Genomic DNA, 20,796 nt, shown 5'->3' with positions numbered 1-20,796 from the left:
CTTGGGCCATCCTCCACTGCACTCCCTGGCCACAGCAGAGAGCTGGCCTGGAAGAGGGGGAACCGGGACAGAATCCGGTGCTCCGACCGGGACTAGAACACGGTGTGCAGGTGCCGCAAGGCGGAGGATTAGCCTAGTGAGCCATGGCGCCGGCCTGGGAGCCATTCTTAACCCTCGCTCTATCACCTGCTGTTCTAGACACAGGCACTTGCATAAATAATTTCTTCTAGTATTATCCATTACAATATTTCACAAGTCTGTGTAAATTTTTTAGTGAGAGGTTCTTTAAGGAAATTTAATGAGCAAGCTCAACTCTAACTTAACAGTGAGGAAATCTACTGAATTTCCCAACAGGAAGTTCCATGGCAAGAAGGTTTCAGCAGCTCAATGATGTCATCAGATTCTAGGTTTTCTTTCCCTCTCTCCAGTGACTTCTTTGGAATTGGCTTAATCATTTGGGTTGGTAACAGGATGGATACAGCAATGACTCATCCAGCTGTGACATCTAGGGAATGATCAGAAAATGCATTTTCTGTGGCTTTCTTCCGTCAATGAGGAAAGCTCTCCAGCAGATGTCCCCTTACTCTCTTTGGCTAGAATTAGCTCAGGGCTCAGAGCCTTGAGCAGTGGGATTTTCTCCAGGCACTTAGCTATGTAGAAGGGAGTTCTGTTAGGAAGCCTGAGAGGAAGCCAGTGGTGTCTGCTACTGTGACCAGCAGGGGGCTTCATGACCTAGCTCCTGTCAACTCCAGTCTTCTTTTATCACTCACCTTCTGGTACTCAACCCTCCAGCTCTGCTGACCTAAGTTCTGCTTCTTCTGAGCATGCTGCACACTCAACTGCACATCTAGTTCCTTAAAGGGCACTTCCACCTTTGTTCTCCATGCCCATTCTGTCCATGCACTTTTAGGGTTCACCTTACCTGTCACCTTGTTAATTCCCTTGAGACCATAGGCCACTTGTTTGGGTTCCTTGCACATCTCCATGGATCTGTGTCATTAAAGCATCCATCATGTTGCACTGTAACTTCCTGTTTGCTGCTTGGCTTCCACAACTGGAAAATGACCTTGAGGGAAGGAATTTCTGTCTTGGTCTCTGGTATTACACAATGATCAAGGCAGAGTAGTGCTCAGTAATCATGTTTTTAGTAAATTTCTAAATGTTACCCTTCTCCAAGCTCTGAGCCTTCCCAAATAGTCCTAGTAAGGTAGACCGTTCCTCCAGGTTTTCATATATTCATATAACTGTATTAATACTACATGTACTAATCAGCCTTTAGTTACTACAACCAAATCCTGGAGGTAATACACTTTATACAGAAAGAAGGTACATTTCAGCTCACAGCTTTAGAAGGTCACAGTCCAGCTGTGTCACATTGGTTCAGCCACTGGTAATGGTGTTCTTCCTGGAAGAGCCCCTGGACAGCACAGGACAGCACTGGGAAGGAGGGAGTGTGCCTGTCCTGTCCATGTCTATTTGGTCCCTTATAAAGTCAGTAGGATTCAATGGGGTGGGTGTTCCACCCTAATAACCCCATCTAGTCCAATCACCTCCCAAAGCTCTACCTCCAAGCACAATAATTGGATCAATTTCCACATCCTTAGTCCCATTAACACAACACTTTGGGGAACAAATCTTGAACACATGAACTGGGTGGGGGGAGGGTGGGAATCCAACATCCAAATGGATATCCAAACCATAGTAGGACATCGATTCTTCCTTCCAAGGTCAACTAAGAGCAATTCCTTTAGGAAAACTGCACAGGTTAAACTCTGAAAAATACTCAAGTTTCTAAACTTCTTTTGTCAGCTCAAGGTGTTCTTTTTGACAAGGTAATTTTTAAAATAAGTTTTATTTAGGTGAAAATTACATGCAATGAAATGTACCCATTTAAAATTCACCATTCTGGTGCTTCAGCTAAATTAGACAGCCATGGAACCATCACCACCATCAAGACACAGAACCTTCACAATCCCCTCAGGCCCCTTGGCGGTCAACCTCCCTATCCCTGGCACCAGTAAGCCACTGGTCTATGTTGGCTTATTTTAGAATTTCATATGAATGGAATCACATAGTTTACATTCATTTGTGAAATGCTTATCCAAATCTTTGGGCCATTTTAAATTTCATTGTTGGGGCCAGCTCCATGGCACAGTAGGTTAATCCTCCTCCTGCGGCACTGGCATCCCATTTGGGCACAGGTTCTAACCCTGGCTGCCCTTCTTCCAATCCAGCTCTTTGCTATGGCTTGGGAAAGCAGTGCAAGATGGCCCAAGTGCTTGGGCCCCTGCACCTGCATGGGAGACTGGGAAGAAGCACCTGGCTCCTGGCTTCGGATCGGCGCAGCTCTGGCCATTGTGGCCATCTGGGGAGTGAATCAGTGGAGGGAAGACCTCTCTCTCTGTCTCTCCCTCTCACTGTCTGTAACTCTACCTCTCAAATAAATAAAGAAAATCTTTAAAAAAAAAACAAATAAATTGTATTGTTTTTCTTATTACTGAATTGCAAGATTGTTTTATGTGTATGAATATGAGCCCTTTCTAACACTGTGAACATTTCCTCCCAGTGTATAGCTTGCCTCTTCATTTCCTTTTTAAAAAACAATAATTTATGTATTTAATTTCATTTTTTTTGAAAGAGAAAGAGAGAAAGACAAGGACAGAGGTACATTTTCCATCCACTTGTCCACTCCCTAAACGACCACAACAGCTAGGGATAGGCCAGGCTGAGGCCAGGAGTCCAGAACTCCAGAGGGGTGTCCCTGATGAGTGGTGGGGACCCAAGTACTGGGGCCATCATCTGCTGCCTCCTAGTGTGCCCATTAGCAAGAATCTGCATCAGAAGTGGAGTACTTGCTCCAAATCAGGCACTGCAGTGTGGGATGCATTTTAACTGCTGCATCACTCACACTCCTCTCATTTTCTGAACAGTGTCTTTTGAAGAGCAGAAATTTCAAATTTTTAGGATGTTCAATGTCTCAACTTTTTCTTTTATGGTTTGTGTTCTATGAGATACACATTTTGTTCTGTGTTATCTTCTAGAAGGCACATAGCTTTAGATTTTAGATCTAGGTCTCTGGTACATGCTGAGTACTTTTTGTGCATGGTGTGAGATAAATGTTTATGGACATCCAGTTGCAGGTCCAGTTGTCAAGATTGTTTTTTATCCATTGGATTATTTGGGCACCTTTGTGAAAAATCAACTGCCCATATATGTGTGTGTCTATTTCTGGACTCTCTAGTCTGATTTATGCATCTGTATGCCTCTCCTTGTACTGATATCACACGGTCTTGATTATGGTAGCTTTACAGTAAGAATTAAAATGGGGATGAGTAAGTCCTACAACTTAGCTCTTTTTAAAACTTCTTTCAGTTTGAGTCCTTCGTGTTTTCGTAAGTTTTTCAAAAAAGATTTATTTATATATTTATTTGAAAGGCAGAGTTACAGAGACAGAGAGAGGGAGGGGGGAGAGAGAGAAAGGGAGAGGGAGTAAGAGGGGGAAAGAGGGGAGAGAGAGATAGAGAGAGAGAGAGAGATCCATCTTTCATCTTCTGGTTCACTCCCCAAATGGCTACAATAGTCAAGTCTGGGCCAGGCTGAAGTTGGAAGCCTGGAATTCCATGTTGGAGGGTGGCAGGAGCCCAAGCACTCAGGCCATCTTCCACTGCTAGCCTAGGTGCATTAGCAGGGAGCTGGATAGGAAGTAGAGCAGCTAAGACACCAACTGGCTCTCCCATATTAGGGTTGATGGTGTCACAGCTGGCTGCCTAACCCACTGTGCCACAATGCTGGCCCCATTATGTAAGTTTTAGAATTGGCTTGATTTGAAAATTGATTCCTATAAAATAAACACTGCTGGTGTTTTGATTGAGGTGATATTGAAGTTTTAGATCAGTTTAGGTAGAATTGATATTCCAGTGATATTATCTTCCAATGCATAATTATAGTGTAACTTTCCATTTGTTTAGATCTTCTCTAATTTTTTCAGCAGTGTTCTGTGGGTTTCCATGTATAGATCTTATGGTTTTTTACCTTAATCTAACTATTTTGCTTGTTAATGGTATTGTAAATGGCCTTCAGTCCTGTAGATCTCACTTGATCTATATAATAGCTTTCTTGTATATTTTTAGGGGTTTCCACATACACAATCGTGTTATGAATAAGGACAGTTTTACGGCTTCCTTTCCAATCCTTGTGCATCTTATTTTTTGTTATTGCTTTATTGCACTGTCTAGAGCCTCTGGTGCCATGCCAAATGGAAGTGATAAGAGTGCACTTCCTTGCCATGTTCCGGATCCTGGGAGGGAAGTGTTCAGCCTTCTCACACTAGGGGCAAAGGATTCCCTGTGATGTTTGCTGTAGGGCTTTTTGTAGCTTCATTAATCACATTGAAGCAGTTTCTTCTATTCCTAGCGTGCTGAAAGGTTCGTTGTGTTTCCATGATGAATGGGGTATTGAGTTTTGTCCAACAGCTTTTCTGAATCTACTGAGAATCCCCCATGATTCTCTATTCTAATAGAGTGAATTGTATGGACTGATTTTTGCATTATCAAACCAACTGAGCCTCACAGAGTTTGAGCTACCCACGTGCAGTTTCGTGTTCAACAACAAACTCAAGGGGCCCCTGTGAGGATTTCTCATGGCTTTTGTATGCGTGGCTCCTTCCCCTCCAGTGTTTTGCCTCATGTCTTCCAGTTATCTCAGCACCACCTGACTGCCAATTCCCGGCCCAGGAGGTCTCTGGACTCTGCTCAGGCTGCTCCTCACTGCAGATCTTCTGAGAAGTACTTCCAAGCAAAAAGCCAGGGTGACCATGAGGCCCACTTCCCTCATTCCCGTCTTGAGGAAGGTCATTTTTCTAATCTGCTTCTGTGCAGGTGCTGCCTCAGGTATCCACTCCTGTCTTAGATGGCAGTGGAAAGGTTCAATACCAATTATTCTGATGTGGTTGAATGCTGACGCTACCGGTCAAGATTCTGGATGACAGGGATGGCATTTATTCTTTTCTTTGAATCTTGAGCTTCTAGCAACTCTTTTGTCTCAGTGTATGTTTATTAAATATCTGTCTATAATGGAATGGATCCTGATTTTATTTTTGAAGCTAATACTTTATTGAAGATTAATTCCATGCCAGTATTTGATTTGTGTTATAGTCTCTAAGCAGCCTATTATACAAGTAATACATTTTATACATGCAAAGTTTCATCTCCTTATTCCTGAATGAATATGTAAAGTGAGGAGGGAACCTATCTAAGATCTGAGTGATTGAATTACAATTCATCTCTGAAGTAAGAGCTTAGGATTTTAGCTCCTCCACAATAATCTCCCTTTAAGATTTTATTCATATCACTTAGGGATCCTGTTCTCAGAAATGGTATAATAGGGTTGGTGCTGTGGCATAGCAGGTTAAGCCAATGCCTGCAACAATCTTATATGGGCACCAGTTGGATTCCTGGCTGTTCTGCTTCCAATCCAGATCCCTCCTAATGTGCCTGGGAAAGAAGTGGAAGATGGCCCAAGAACTTGGGCCCCTGTACCTACATGGGAGACCTGGAAGAAGTTCTTGGTTCCTGGCTTCTCTCTGTCCTGCTCCAGCTGTTGTGGCTGTTTGGGGAGTAAACCAGTGGATTAAAGATTTCTCTCTCTCTCTCTCTCTCTCTCTCTCTCTCTCTCTCTCTCTCTCTCTCTTTCCCTCTCACTCTGTCTTTCTAATAAAATAAATACTTTTCTAAAAAGGAAGAAAAGGAAATAGCATAATAGGTACGTAAAAACAAAAATGTGCATAGGAGTGAGCATTTAGCCTAGCAGCTGAGACGCTCTGTCTCACATCAGAGTGCCTGCATTTGAGTCGCAGCTCCAGCTCCTGACTCAAGCTTTCTACTAATGCAGACCCTGGCAGGTAACAGTGATGGGTCAAGTAATTAACTTCTTGCCATCCACACAGGGCATCTGGGTTGTGTTCCTGGCTTCTGGCTCTGGCCCCATCCACCCCCGGCCATTGAAGGCAGTTGGGAAATGAACCAGTGGATGGGAACTCTTCCTGTCTGTGTCTTTCTCTCTGCCTCTCAAATAAATTTTAAAAGTACAAAATACTCACTACAAAGTATATGTATAATTTTACAAGGTCTACAGACCCCTAGAGTCCTTCCATGGATGAACCCAATCACACAAGCCAGCAAGAGGGACCCTGATTAACACAATCATCCATTCTACTCACTGTCATCTTAAATCCCTGGTAACTTCTGTGCTTTCCTTCTTAACTCCTAGTGCTTCTGTGTTACCTGTTGCAATAATACCTCAAGCCTTGTAAGCCTTGCATTCCCCTTTTGTGATACAGCTATGAGCAGGCTCAGAGGTGAGTCCACATCCCTGCCTGCATGTATCCCATGCATCTCTTGCCTTTCAACTACATAACACTTAAGAGACCGATCCCAAGAAAAATGCTATATTTAGAACTAGTTACACATATTTCCATAAAAGATCATCAGGGCTAATTCCATTATGACTCACTTCCAAGCGTATCTCAAACAACCAGGGCCTGACTGCTCAAATGCGTGATCCTTACCACTGGTGAGTCCTTGGTGCTACCAGGCAACTCTGCTCTACTCTCTCATCCACTCACTTTCCTATTCTACTTTCCAGGTTTCCACTGCAATGTTCATGCCTTTCTTCCCCATTCCATCTTTCAGTTGATGACTTTGCTTCCATTTTTATTGAGAAAATTTCTTCTTATTGCATTAGTGAATGTCCACACAAATTCCCCACAACCACTTCTACTCAACTAGCGTCTGAGCTCTCTTCCCCTCTCTTTTCTTCCTCTCCTTCTCCTCTCTCCCTCTTTTTAGAGATTAACTGTCCTTTTTCAAGGCCAATACATTTTTCTTTTGCCTTCTCAAGAACACTGCTCTAATTTTTCTTTCTCCTGCATCAACAATTTTCCCTTTCTACTGAATCATCCCCATTAGCATACAAAGATATTGTAATAGCTTTCATCTTTTCAAAGAAAGAAATCCCATCACCCTTCATCTTCCTGAAGCTACTACTCCATTCTTCAATTCCACTTGACCCTGAAATTCCAAGAGTTTTGTTAGCCAGCACCATCAGTTCTCCCCCAATCTCTTCTCAGCTCAGTTGTTGCAAATCTGATGGTTGGTCCTGAATTCCTCCTTCTATGCAGCCAATGAGCACCATTCAGCAAAGCTGTGCTTTTCTTCCTTTCTGAAACACTGTTTCCAGAGGTATCATAGACCTACACTCTCTTGGTTTGCTTGGATCACCAATCTTTCTTCCCCTGTTCCTTTCGCTGGCCCTTTCTTCTTTTACTAGCCTCTAAACATTAGACTGTCTTGAAACAATCTCTGACTGTTTCCTCTTTTCTACCATCATGTTTAAGAGCTCTAATCCAGTACCCTGGCTTTAACCACCATCTATACCAGTGCTTCTCAGCTGAGGGTGACTCTAATAATGTCTGGAGACATTTTTGGTTGTCATAATGGGAAAAGTAAGGGGCAGGTGCTACTGGCCTCACCAGGGATGCTGGTGAATACCCTACAATATCCAGGACAGCCCACTACAACAAAAAGCATCCAGCTCAATTGTCAACAGGGTTGAGGTGGAGAAACCTTGATGTACCCAGACTTCAGTTCTGAGCCCTAGGTATATATGTCCAACTTCCTATGCACATAGTTATTTGGATGCATAATAGGTATCTCAAACTTCACATGTTGAAGCTTCGATCGCCTCTGCTCCAGCTCGGGTTCTACCTGAGGCAGGACTCATGTGCTAGTGCTTTCATGCAGGGTGGAAACCTAGGGCAGTGACAGTAAGAGGAAAGGGGAGGCATACAGCAAAGGCCTGGGTGCAGATACAAGGAGATATGCTATACAACTGGCCACTTCTCCATGAGCCACACACAGACACAGCCCCATCACCAGACCACGTGATTGCTTGACCATGAGAAGAACACAGATAGTAGAGATTAATCTATGAGTGCTATTCTAGCTTCTGTCTCCCACTGCATGCGTGCCTCTCAGTCTATTGAGCCAACAAGCACCTCCTTATAGCATTGCAGCTTAAGGAATCCAGTTTCCACTCATTGTGGTGCGGTCAATCTCAGGAGGCAGAACTCTGCTGCCCACACAGAGTTGGTTTTTCCAGCAGCATAAGTGGTAGGGCAATGCAGGGCAAGTGACCACAGGGCAAGAAGAGTGGAAAGAACCTGGGGAGAGGCCTACAGTGCCCAACAACAGGCATGACTGAGACACCCAAGGTTCCAGAATTCATTCTGGCAGGAGAGAAGCTGTATTCCTCCAGCAAATAAAGCCACCATCCATCTAGTGTCTAAGGTCACAAGCCTAGGACCTGTCCTTGAAACTTCTTTTTTTTTTTTCATATCCCGAACCCTGCCATCTCTTCAATGGAATGCAATTCTATTCCACCACTCTTCACAAGCTTACCAGTATCTCCCTAGTCAAAGCATCTTTCTTACCTGTGCTACTCAATGACCTCCAAATCCATGGTTTGTTTCTAGCATCCAGAGGCATCTCTGCAATGTGCAAGTGATGTTACCTAAATATTGGTGCAAGTCTTCCAGTATCTCCCCATCACACTCAGAATTAAACAAATCGTCTCCCTGTGGCTCAAGAGGCCCCCGCATGATCTGGCTCCTGCCTGCCTTTCTGACCCTCCTCTGGGGACATCCCTCCTTGGTCACTACACTGGCCCTCTTTTGTCTCTGAGGATGCTGCTAAGCGTGTCCTTGCTGTAGGTCCTGGACATTTGCTCTCACAGCTAGCAGACTTCTGGTCTACCGGAAGAGGCTATCTCCTCTTGAAGTGCTGGAATCAAATGTGACCTCTGCAGACAGGCCCCCCTGTTGGCAAATCTGCATTTGTTATACCCCAACCCCCCTTTTTTCTTCACCTAACATCATAGCACATGGCTTATTTGCTACTGTCTCCAATTCCCACTGGAATGTGAGCTGCACTAGGGCTGCGATGTTGTATCTGGTGCTAGAATGGTTGAGTACATAGTTGTTGAATGGATAAGTATCTTCAGACCCCTCCCAACCCAGTCCTGTTCCAAACACCTGTTTTAGGGACTTGATGACACCTCTTACACCTCCTAAAGAAACTCTGAGTTCCAGAACTTAGAATCCCATGGAGCCTGTGAATCTTTTAGCAAGGCAAATGCTGAATCTGAGCAGGTGCAAGCACATGAAGCCAGGACGATGACACTCTTAGGAGTATCTAAAGGAAGTACAGAGGTCATAGGAAAAGAGAGGCTCAGGAGCAGGGAAACTAGGGGAGCCCAGCATTGCTAGGACGTGCTCGGAAGACGTTGATTCAGTCTCGCAGGGTTATCTCCGACAGGACTTTGATAGCGGCGGCGGCGGCGGCAGCAACGAAATCCAAGGGAGTCGCCAGTAGTGCAGCACAATTTCACAGTCGTGAACGGGAGGGAGCCAGAGCGAGCTGTTACAGCAAAGCAGCAGTGCCAGAAGGGAGTTGCTGGGACTGCAGGACAGGCGAGTGGAGAGGGGGAAAGGACAGAGCTTACCCTGGGAAGGAGGAGTGTTAGAGGACCGTCTGTTCACAGGAGAGAGGCCGGGGTTTGGATCCGGAGGAGGAGAGGGAACACTTTGATTTGTCGGAAAGGAACGCCAGGGACTGAGTCTGGAGGAGGGACTTAACCAGCTCCATACCCAGGCTTGCTGCTGCGCCTGGGCAGCCCCGCAGAGGCCCCCGCCTTTCACTAGCCACAATAGAGCCGGGAGGGTGCAATCATTGGCTTTGATTAAAGAGGTGGGTGGTGTAGGCGGGAGGCAACGCAAGCCGCGGTGGCGCGAAGGGGCGGGCCCAAGGTCGCTGCGGAGCCAATCAGCGGCGACTCCGGGCTCTTGCAGCCTCCTCCGAGACTCCACCGCAGCTCAAGTGCGGGAGCTGCCGGCCGCCTGCTCGCGAGCTGCAGGCGCCAGCGCGCAGAGCCCCCCCCCCCCACTCCCCCCCGGCGGGGGGCCGCAGCCCAAGCAGCACTCGTGGGGGCGCCGCGCACGCCCCCTTCCAATCCCCCGGCTCGAGCAGCCACGCGTCTTGCTGGGGGACCTTGTCCGTATAAGTGACAAGCCGTATAAGTGGCCCGGCGGAGGCACGGGGCCGGGGAAGGATGCTGCGGGAGGAGGGGCAGAGAGTGGGAGGCGAGTAGGCGACTTGCTTCTCAGATGCGTCCCAATTAGCACCAAGTTGGCAGACAACCCCACAAACCCACGAAACCTTCCGTCCCCCACAAGTCACACTCCCCGCATTTCAGAGCAATCTGCTCGCGAGGAAACTTCAACTCCCGCGGTAAGTCAAAGGGAGGGACAGGCTCTCAGCACCGCCACATAGACCCCAGCCTAGCGACCCTCGGCCGCAGGGCTGCACCCAAAGCCTGCGTGTCTGCCGCTGGCTGCGCTCCGCAGGGCGCCCCCCCCCCCCTTCTCCCTGCCGGAGTAGGGGCGGGTTGGCGCGCAGAGCACTGTGTTCCAAGGGGATCCTTGCGGGACTGCACAAACGCAACCCTGTGCGCGGAGTTCTGCCAGGAACATCACAGCCTGCATTGCGTCGGACCTGACTCTTCCCAATGTGAAATTCGCGGGGAAGGTCGCGCGCGGTCAGGGCCCGGGCGTGGGCTGGGCTGTGGGCTACGAGGGAAGTTGGGTTGGTGGTCGGCGTTTCTGGCACGAGAGGAAAAAGCCGTGCTGGCAAGGGTGGGAACCGAACGCCAACCCCCGCCTGCCAAACCACCCCCTGCTATTTTCCATCTACCTCCTCGAGGCTGCCCTCCCCCGCCCTCCCAACCCACGCCCGGGTGGGCCAATCGCTGCTCCGCATCCCAGGCGCTTTCTCATGTTTCTGCTGATCTTGCAGCGCCCAGAAATGGACCGAGCGGACCCGCTGCCGCACGCGCCCTGCCCCACTCCGCGCTGCTGAAGGCTCCCGGCGCGCGGCGCAGCCTCGGGCCAGCTCCACGCTGGGAGTGCGCAGAGCCATGTAGACCCCAGCCGCAGCCCGCCCGCCTCCTCGGGACCGAGTCAAGGGCTCCCACGGGGTTGGGAGGCGGCGAGAGTGTTGGCGATCGTCTTTTGCCTCCCAGCTTCGGGAGAGGGTGGCATTTGGCATTTCCGCCCCGCATCCTCCGGAGCTCCCTGCACTGGCGAGAGAACGGCGTCTCCAGGTTGCCGGCGCCCGGGGAGCATGGGGGCAGGGAGCCGAGGTCTCCGCCGCAGCTGCTCGCTGAAGCGATAGTCCGACTGAGAGCCGCACAGGACGAGCGGACGGACCAGGACGGCTGGGGTGCCGGGTGCCTCTCGGCTGCTGCGGCGGCGGCGCGGAGACTCGCGTCCGGCTGCAGCTAAGACGACCTGCCGCACCCCGACCCGGGCTCCCGGCAGACTCCGCACCGCCCTGCGCCAAGCCAGCAGTCCAGGTAGGGGGCTCCGCAGCCCGGGGCTGCGGGACCCGGGTGTTGGGGTGACGGGGTGGGGACGGCGGGTGTGTGTACGTTGGGGGGAGGGTTGCAGAGACGCTGCTCGGGATCCGGAGCTCCCCCTCCTGGGGTCTCTTGGCGCTTTAGCGATCTCCAGTGTAGCGGAGTTGTAAACAGCTCGGCCGTTGGGCACCGGGGAAAGTGGGACGGAAGAGCCCCAAACTTGGATTTCGGGGTGTCTGCGTGTGTGTCTGTCTGCGTGTGTGTGCTGTCCTTGGTCCGAGTCCAGTGCGTTCCCCACAAGCTGCACGTCCGTGCTCTTCGGTGTCTGTCGGTCCGTCCCATCGGAACGCTTCTGATTCTCTGCCCCCCGTATCACTTTCTATTTCTCTGCAGCGTGCATCGATCGCCCTTGGTGGGAGCTTAGAAGGCGGCAGGCGAAGAGGGCTAGGAGGGGGGCGAGCCGAGGAGCAGCGGAGGGGGTGGCAGGCGTGGGGCTCCGCTGAGCTGGCAGCGCCCCGCGGTCCAGGGAGGGCTGGCGGCGGGGCGGGGAGGCCGGGGCGCGCCCCGAAGCCATGGCCCGATCCACTGGAGCGGCTCTGCGTTAAGGCACCGCGGGGCAGGAAGGAATACAAAATAAAAGAAAAAGAAAAAAATAAACAACTTTTAGAACAAAACAAAACGAAACAAGCACATCCTCCAAACTCGGCCGTCGGCACAAAATCCTGGTCCGCGCCGACGAGGGGGATTCCCATTCCAGAAACAGACAAGGTGCAGGGCCAGGCAACCGGGAGCCAAATCGCAGGTCCGCTCACCTGCTCGCTCGGAAGCCCAGCCCCCTGAGCGCTGGGGAGACCCGCACGCGGGTGGCGGTGGTGGTGGCTGCGGCGGCGCGGTGGCTGCGCCTGGGTCCCCCCAGCCCCTCCGCGCTCACGCTTCCCCAGCCCCAGGCTCCTCGCCACCCTCACCCCCACCCCAGGCCTCCCACCCTTAAGCCCGGCCGGCTTCCATCATGACGGTGGTGTCAGGGGAGAACGTGGACGAGGCCTCGGCCGCCCCGGGCCACCCCCAGGAGGGCGGCTACCCGCGGCCGGCCGAGCACGACGAGCACGAGTGCTGTGAGCGCGTGGTGATCAACATCTCAGGGCTGCGCTTCGAGACGCAGCTCAAGACCCTGGCGCAGTTCCCCAACACGCTGCTGGGCAACCCGAAGAAGCGCATGCGCTACTTCGACCCGCTGAGGAACGAGTACTTCTTCGACCGCAACCGGCCAAGCTTCGACGCCATCCTGTACTACTACCAGTCCGGGGGCCGCCTGCGCCGGCCGGTCAACGTGCCCCTGGACATGTTCTCCGAGGAAATTAAGTTCTACGAGCTGGGTGAGGAGGCCATGGAGAAGTTCCGGGAGGACGAGGGCTTCATCAAGGAGGAGGAGCGCCCCCTGCCCGAGAAGGAGTACCAGCGCCAGGTGTGGCTGCTCTTCGAGTACCCCGAGAGCTCGGGCCCTGCGCGCGTCATCGCCATTGTCTCGGTCATGGTCATCCTCATCTCCATCGTCATCTTCTGCCTGGAGACCCTGCCCGAGCTGAAAGACGACAAGGACCTGGCGGGCACCTTCCGCCGCGTCGACAACACCACCGTGGTCTACAGCGCCAACATCTTCACGGACCCCTTCTTCATCGTGGAGACGCTGTGTATCATCTGGTTCTCCTTCGAGCTGGTGGTGCGCTTCTTCGCCTGCCCCAGCAAGACAGACTTCTTCAAGAACATCATGAACTTCATCGACATCGTGGCCATCATCCCCTACTTCATCACGTTGGGCACGGAGATAGCGGAGCAGGAGGGCAACCAGAAAGGCGAGCAGGCCACCTCGCTGGCCATCCTGCGGGTCATCCGCCTGGTCAGGGTGTTTAGGATCTTCAAACTCTCCCGCCACTCCAAGGGCCTGCAGATTCTGGGCCAGACCCTCAAGGCTAGCATGAGAGAGCTAGGGCTGCTCATCTTCTTCCTCTTCATCGGCGTCATCCTGTTTTCTAGCGCAGTGTACTTTGCCGAGGCGGAGGAAGCTGAGTCGCACTTCTCCAGTATCCCCGATGCTTTCTGGTGGGCGGTGGTGTCCATGACCACCGTGGGATACGGTGACATGTACCCTGTGACAATTGGAGGCAAGATCGTGGGCTCCTTGTGTGCCATCGCTGGTGTGCTGACAATTGCCCTGCCCGTACCTGTCATTGTGTCCAATTTCAACTATTTCTACCACCGAGAAACTGAGGGGGAGGAGCAAGCTCAGCTGCTCCACGTTAGCGCCCCGAATTTAGCCTCTGACAGTGACCTCAGCCGCCGCAGTTCCTCCACTGTGAGCAAGTCTGAGTACATGGAGATCGAGGAGGAAATGAGTAACAGCATAGCCCATTATAGACAGGCCAACCTCAGAACTGGGAACTGCACCACCGCTAACCAAAACTGCGTTAATAAGAGCAAGCTCCTGACCGATGTTTAGAGAAAGGTGCAGGTGCACGCAAAGCCGCCCCCCCGCTTACCAGACGCAGAAAACAGAGCGCACACTTTGTAGATACTTTCCTAGATAATCTCTGAACGCTCTGTTTCACCGTCAATGCATTGTTGCATTGTGGATTCTGGAGGTGGCCTACCAGACACTTTTTGAGATTCCTGAAAAAAGAGACTATTTTCATTTTATTGAAAAATAAAGTTGGGAAGAGAAAGGGTATTTTCTAAAACTGGCTTTAAAAAATGCAGTCCATGAACTAGTCTAGGTGAAATATGATTTAGATGCCACCCCCATTCTGAAACATTTTTAACCCTTTGGCTTGTTTAACATTTTTTTAAAAAACTTAAACTAAAAGCCAAACGATCACTTAAAAAACTAGCATTTGCATGGGACTCCGATGTAAAACCTTTGCAAAGTGCACAATAAGACTGTGCATTAACTGTGTTGCAGTTAACACGATACCCCAGCCCCCGGGACAGTGAACAAATGCTTCTATTTGGATCAACTGAACTGCATATGACTAGGTGAAAAAAAAAAAAAGAAAAACAAAACAAAACAAAACACAAACCTCCAACATAACTTAGGACTGGTTCACACAGCACCTTACAGATCAGATACTGGTCCTGACCCATGAGGGATTTCCCTCTGCTCCATCCTTCCAATCTGGATCATTCTCTAAGAGAAAGATGAGCGAATTAAGCTAACTGAATCATCTGCGGTGCTGCTAAGTTTTCTCAACTGCAGGTGAGCCCAATGCAGGTCTTTTCTCACCAGTCCTGCACCCTGATCCCTGGCCTTCAGAACTGGATGTTAAAACCCAAGCCTCCTTATTGCAAGAGAGCACAAATGGAGTTAAATGCAAGCATGTTTGAACCTGATAACATTTACTTTATAATCGCATGCCAAGAACATCAACCCAGACAATAGGGGATAAGCTTACGTTGAAATCAACTCTTCTAAAAATAGATTTTTTTTCATTTGCATTCACCAAAAGTGCACTCCTTCATTTATCAACTCCTTTATTAGTAAATACAGTACTGTATTTAAGTGCATATGTTAGTCAGATGGGAACAATTACATTTTGGAGCTCAAAGCATGTTCTCTTACTCAGCATTATGACCTATTTGACTAAGATGTACCTTGAATTAATTAATGCATGATTTCAGTAATAAAAAAATTTTACATAATAAAAATTACAAGTCTGCGGGATGAGAGGCCCAAAAGAAATAACGGGGGGTGGGGGTGGGGTGGGGGACACTCAGTCAATTTTCCTGCCTTTGCTCAGGGAAATGTCAGGTTTCTGCAGAGAAAGGACCAATACGCTCATCCCTTAAAGGGAAATTCATGGAAAACTAGATAAGTCATCAAAGTATATAGAAAAACACCTAAGAACAAGTATTCTTTCTAGCTGAAGATAAAACACAAGCAAAACAAACAAACAAAAAAAGGTGCAATATTGCATGTTTTTTGGTGCATTCTTAGGATGTAAATGAAAATGTTTATCTCTTGTATGCATCCAAAGCAGAGCTGACTTCTTTTTTGCAGTCATGATTTGAAGTCTGTAGAGACTTCGACCCTCCCCTCGAGGCTCCCTGAAGAAACTCAACCAATTGATTTAATAGTTGCTTAGTGCCTTTATCCTGTACCCACAGTGAAATGCAGAAAGTGCCTCCGTGACATGGCTGAGGAGTTATGTAAAGGAAGGGAGGGAGGGTTGGGCACAGATCCTTTGCTTTTTCATTTGCCATTCATGCTTTCTCACTTCACCAGTGTGAGGAGACCATACCACCCTAGATGCTGGAGAGGGAAAAGGAGAGGGAGAAGAAGAAGGAGAGGGGAAGGGAGAGGGAGAGAGATAGGGAGAGGGAGAGGGAGAGGTGCAGGAAGGTGCTGGCTCTGGGTGTGAACTGAGACCCAATCTCTGAAACTGGACTTGAACCATGAACTTGTCTATTCCTCTTCTGCACCAGAAGCTAAGATAAACTTTTTGGGCAGTTATTTCCTACGGAGGGCCACTCTGGACATGCAAAGCTTCCTCAGGTCCGCCACAGGGTTCCTGGCACATTTCCTTCTGATCTCTCTGTTGGCGACAGCACTTTGCAAATCCCTGTCTGAACTTCTCAGGCAGCCTTGTGGAGATGGGAACACTCAGCTCACCCTCCCTCCTGGCCCACCCCCTTCAGAGATTTCCCAGGATGCTCCTGTGATCTTCCCACCTGGCAGTCACTTGACAGGCTGAACCTCTGACTTCTGCCATCCTGGTCACTCAGCCCAGAGAGAGTGGTGGGGACCCTGTGCCCAGCCTACCACAGGCCTCTGATGTCCAGCAGCTGTCCACCCATGGAGAGGCACTCGCAGCCTTTGGAGGACGCCGTGGTGGGGACAGCAGTGAGGCAACCGATCAAGCAACTTGAGTTACACCCAGGCTGGCTGACTGACAGAGAACTTGGATCTTTGCCTTTTCTGTGGGACATCTGTGACTCTGTAGGATGAATACCACACACCTCATGGGAAGACAAGGGGCCGGTAACTGCACAGCCTCTGGCTACAGGGCATTAAACCCTTCTGGGTGCTGTGTCCTTGACGTTGGAACCTGTTCTCCTCCTGGCTACTCCTCTCCTACTTGCTTAACTGTTCCCAGTTAGGCAAACATGTCTATGGCCCTCCCTCACCCCCGCCAGGGATCTTGTGAGCTTTTCTATCCACTTTGTGGTCTAGGACACACAGAACTTAAACTGCTGCCCTCTGTCAACAGCAATAATCCACTTTGTACTGTGGGCTGGATGGGATAGAGAAATCAGGACCAAGACTGATGAGACCGGCTGATGGCTACACGGCATGTTTCTTGTTAGCTGTCCCCTGGACTGGTGGATTCTTCTGCATGTGTTACAGGAAAAAGTGCTGCATGTGGTGAACCTGTAGGCCTGGGCCTGGGGGATGAAGTGCTAAGGATTTGGGGTGATATGGGGAAAACGAAAATGGCTTATCCACCTGTAGCTCGCTGCAGTGAGTTCAGGCAGGACGGAGTACAGGGATTAGCTGTGTAGCATAGGCATGCAACCTTTAACAAAGCTCTTACCCCTTGCACTGTCATGTGCTGAAATGTCTTTGTAGACCTGAAGGTGCACTTAACAAAACTGCCTATTAAGGAGTGACTGTCTTTTGGCTTACTTAGTTATATTGGCTTTATCAGGCTTTGTAAAAGCCTTTCCAGCCCCTTCCTAGGAATTGACCTCCCATGGCTCGTGTTTTCTCCAGGAGGAGAAGACTTCTGATTTGCTGATAGCCATAGCTCAGTTCTTCCAGGATATGGGGACCCTAGTTCAATAGGGTGGCCATGGAAGGGCTGGGTCATACCAGGGCTGTTAGCCATCCCAGAATCTCTGAAGTGAATAACTCACCTCTAGTGATCTAACTCAGAGAGACCAAAGATGTTAATTTCCTTTGTCCTCAGATGTGTAGGAGATGGACCGTGGCCAGGAGAGCTTTTGTTTCTGCATCCCCTCCGTATCTGTGCGCAGCCCCTCCCTCGGGCTCCCTTTGAGTCTAGAGTTTTGATGATCAGTTAAAGCTGTTCGTTGAGAGTGTGTTAGCGGGTTAGCCTAACAAAATAAGATAAACCAGTAGCAAGTTGTTCTCTTGGGTTATGGGTGATGGACAGTCATTTTTCTAAATTGGAGCTGTACGATAGGTTTAGAGTCTATGACCATGGAACTCAAGCACAGAGTGACATCACAACCTGGATTCCCTTGAGAATTGCCAAGTTACATGTAGATGGTACGTGAGCAATACGTTTCTTTAAGAAGAAGTTTGGATCAGTTAGTAAAGGGTCTTATTCATGTTGTGCCTAGTTGCAATTTATTCAGATTAGCTGATATGTTACAAAGTCAGTAAAAGTGATTTCCCTAACCCTCCTGTTAATATAAGGAGACCTCACAACACATGCTTTGTAACCATTTTAAATTTGAATCCCTTGTTTGGTAGGTTGGATTGAGCAGAAAGGAGAAAGAGAGCAGTGGCAGAAGGCAGCTTCCCATTTTCTTCCTGGAGTGCTTTACTCCTGGGAGTGCCGAGAGTTGGTGGGTGGTAGCCACCCAATGTGTGACATTGTTAGAAAGGTCAACTGCCAAACAGCCATTTTATCTTCCAGCTTTTCCAAGCAAGAATGAAGCCTTCTGACGTTCATGTTCATTTTAAGGAGGAAAACAGACTATGACGTTACGACCAGACACAGCCTAAGTGGAATTGCCATCTCAGGAGGTGTCTTCTCATCCGTCCTGCGGTGTATTGGTACTTGTATTTATACTATGGGATTTCAGGGTATATTCGAACACATGTAGCATGACTCAGGTACATCTTAAAAGAATGTACATTACCTAACATTTTTTGTAAAGGAGCAGACAGGAGCTGAATTATCAACCAAAACTTTCCATTGCCTAGGGTTACTGTGCAAACTTATTCAGGGTGTAGGCATAAGGGTTAGAAGCCTAGGGGTTCAAATGCCAGTCTCTTTGCGCAGTTGAAATGACCATGCACTTTCTTGGAAGTCCAGGGTGCATATTAACAGGGAGGCCCTGCTGACCTCAGGACTATTAGCTTTAAGGAGATTAACCCTAGTCCTGGTGATTTTTATGTAGGAACTTACAAAGAGAGTACTTTGGTAAGTCAAGCCTTCCAAGAGTGTGGAAAAGTCTTGTTCTGAAGTTAGAGAGAAGAGGAAATGGTGTCAGGAAGGAAAAGAGAATGAGAAATCTCCCTTGCAGAATATTCCAGGTCACAAGTTGTCTCTGCTCCCGAACCTGCAGAAGCACCTAGTTCCTCTTCAGGGCACTGTTTTGAGACCAGTTTAGGAAATAGGTGTTCAACCACATGGGCTCTATGTGACATACCTCTAGTATTGAAGTATCGCTGAGGTTGTTATAAAAATTGAGTAGTATTAATTTAAAGTGCACCATCAGGACAACAAACCATTTAAGCTGCAAAGCTCTATTTCATTTCTCGAGTTTGCCAGTTGCTTACACCTTGAGTTACAGATGTGTCTCATTTTCACCTCCTGTGCATTTCCCCTGCCCTGTCTAAAACAGCAGGTAGAGGACGCTGAATGTTATGAATTGAGAACCTAACCGATGCGCATAGTTTTCATCTATGCAATCTTACTCGCTTCTGTCACTTTATGATCTGTTCATATTTGGCATTAATTAAAGATAATTTTTAAGGATCTTATCATGGAATTTCTTGGTTACTTTATTTGTCTCTCGTCTAATTGGTCTTTGGGGGCCCTTTCCTCACACCATATGCTATGGAGTTTTTCTACATGACATCATGAAGCCAAGATCAAATCACAAACAGCTTTTTTTTTTTTTTTTCCTTTGGAGCTTGTTTTGAATTTTGATGATAAACTCACAGTTTGATGTCAGGTAAGATCCCAAAAGGAACCCATTGGAATTTGGCCTGTGAAAGTTAGTGGGAGGTCAAACTTTGAAAACAAGAATAAGAAGTGAGACTTGAAGGAATGAAGTCATTGGTTTTATGCACTTAAATTGTTTCTGATTGGAAACTGTTTTTCATCCACAGTCTGAGAAGTTCCCCAGGAAGGAGTGAATGTGTGTGTGTGTGTGTGTGTGTGTGTGTGGTGTTTGGGTATGTGTGTGCAGTGGTGCTATGATCTGGCATGAGATGACGTCATAGTTACAGCACAGTGCGGAAATGACTTTGATGTGGAAAACCAAATCAATTCCTGGTTGTTCTTTGTATGGAATTTTTACACATGCACGATAAACGTTGCTTTCTTGTTTTGTTTTGATTTGAGTTGTTGGGAATGATTCGGAACCACTCAGGTTGTTCTTCCTGGTCTTCCATTTGTTCCTTGAGACTATCACATTTTATACCGCTCTTTGAGACCAGCGAAAACAGGTTGTATGCTTCATGGCAGGCCTCTGGTTTGGGTCCTAAATGCACGAGTGGCTGGTGCATCATCGTAGTGTTGTCATGCATTGTGATAGGCTCATGTTGAAAGATTCAGACACGAATTTTTTACTATGGGATTTGCCACTGCAAGTCATCTGAGGCTTTTCTTGTTGCTTGTACTTTTGTTGTTTTCAGAAAACTGGCCAAACTAAGTTCTAATGGAGAAGGTGAGACAGAGAAATTTATCAGTGGCAGTGGGCACTTGAGCCAAGGCGTACGCAGCACTGAATGTGTTTTTTAAAGCTCAGCTTTAGAAGGGTCTCAAAGCAGAGCAGTCAGACTCGATAGCCACCAATGGTAGGGCTACAGCCGGAAGCCTTATTGTTTATAGAGCTTTAAAAAAGAAGTCAAGCCAGTGTTAAAGGAAACCAACCAGAATATTCAAGAATAGACTGTGGATGAGACCTGATCCCAGTCGCTCCACCCTGGCAAGGAGAGCTGCCTGCTACGGTCAGTCCAGATTTCTGGAGCCGGACCAGGTTTGAACGTGCAGGGAGAACTAGCCGTGGTGTGGAGCAGAGGTGCCTGGTTGCAAAGTCTGATGCAGATGAGACGCAGCATGGTCAGCCTGCCCAAGTGGAAAGCAGCCCTTTGAAGTAGCCTAGAAACAGAGAATTCAAAATTTCCCATATAATTAATTGAGTCAAAGATACCATAACTTGTAAGATGTGCTGCTGTTTGACATATTTGTAAGAAAGAGAGAACAGGGACAGTTATGACTCACGGTTGCATTGATTCATCGTCTTCATTTAGAGACAGAAAATATGTTTTTAAAAAAATCCTAGAACTGATGAACCATAGTGATAAAAAGTTTGAATTCTGAATGCTTCAAATTTGGCAATTTCCTTCAACCC

At 48.4% G+C, this 20,796-nt stretch overlaps 1 protein-coding gene and 1 long non-coding RNA gene across 4 annotated transcripts in view; one reads left to right on the top strand and one right to left on the bottom strand.

The window, feature by feature from the left end:
* LOC138843861 (uncharacterized) overlaps positions 1-9,827 on the bottom strand; it is a 36,848-nt gene extending 27,021 nt beyond the window's left edge. The window contains exons 1-2 of the long non-coding RNA XR_016212963.1: positions 9,559-9,827; positions 923-1,066 (exon numbers count right to left, since the gene is read on the bottom strand). This is a non-coding gene — a long non-coding RNA (uncharacterized LOC138843861). The remainder of the gene's footprint in view (positions 1-922; positions 1,067-9,558) is intronic.
* Positions 9,828-10,111: 284 nt separating this feature from the next.
* KCNA1 (potassium voltage-gated channel subfamily A member 1) lies at positions 10,112-19,200 on the top strand. Of its 3 annotated transcripts, XM_070048308.2 has the most exons (3): positions 10,112-10,343; positions 10,908-11,466; positions 11,863-19,200. In XM_070048308.2, exon 3 carries the CDS (start codon positions 12,479-12,481, stop codon positions 13,964-13,966), a length of 1,488 nt encoding a protein of 495 aa, XP_069904409.1. In that variant the 5' UTR covers positions 10,112-10,343; positions 10,908-11,466; positions 11,863-12,478; the 3' UTR covers positions 13,967-19,200. The 3 variants fall into 3 exon arrangements, with proteins under 3 accessions (XP_069904409.1, XP_017198736.1, NP_001185911.1); XM_017343247.4 differs by lacking the exon at positions 10,112-10,343 and having other exon boundaries at positions 10,443-11,466; NM_001198982.1 differs by lacking the exons at positions 10,112-10,343; positions 10,908-11,466 and having other exon boundaries at positions 12,479-13,966.
* The last annotated feature ends 1,596 nt before the right edge of the window (positions 19,201-20,796 follow it).

Source organism: Oryctolagus cuniculus, chromosome 9, assembly GCF_051225735.1.
Source record: "Oryctolagus cuniculus isolate XC-2025 breed Fujian yellow rabbit chromosome 9, ASM5122573v1, whole genome shotgun sequence".
In the NCBI taxonomy this organism is placed as follows: Eukaryota; Metazoa; Chordata; class Mammalia; order Lagomorpha; family Leporidae; genus Oryctolagus; species Oryctolagus cuniculus.
This window is presented reverse-complemented; position numbering and strand designations above follow the sequence as displayed.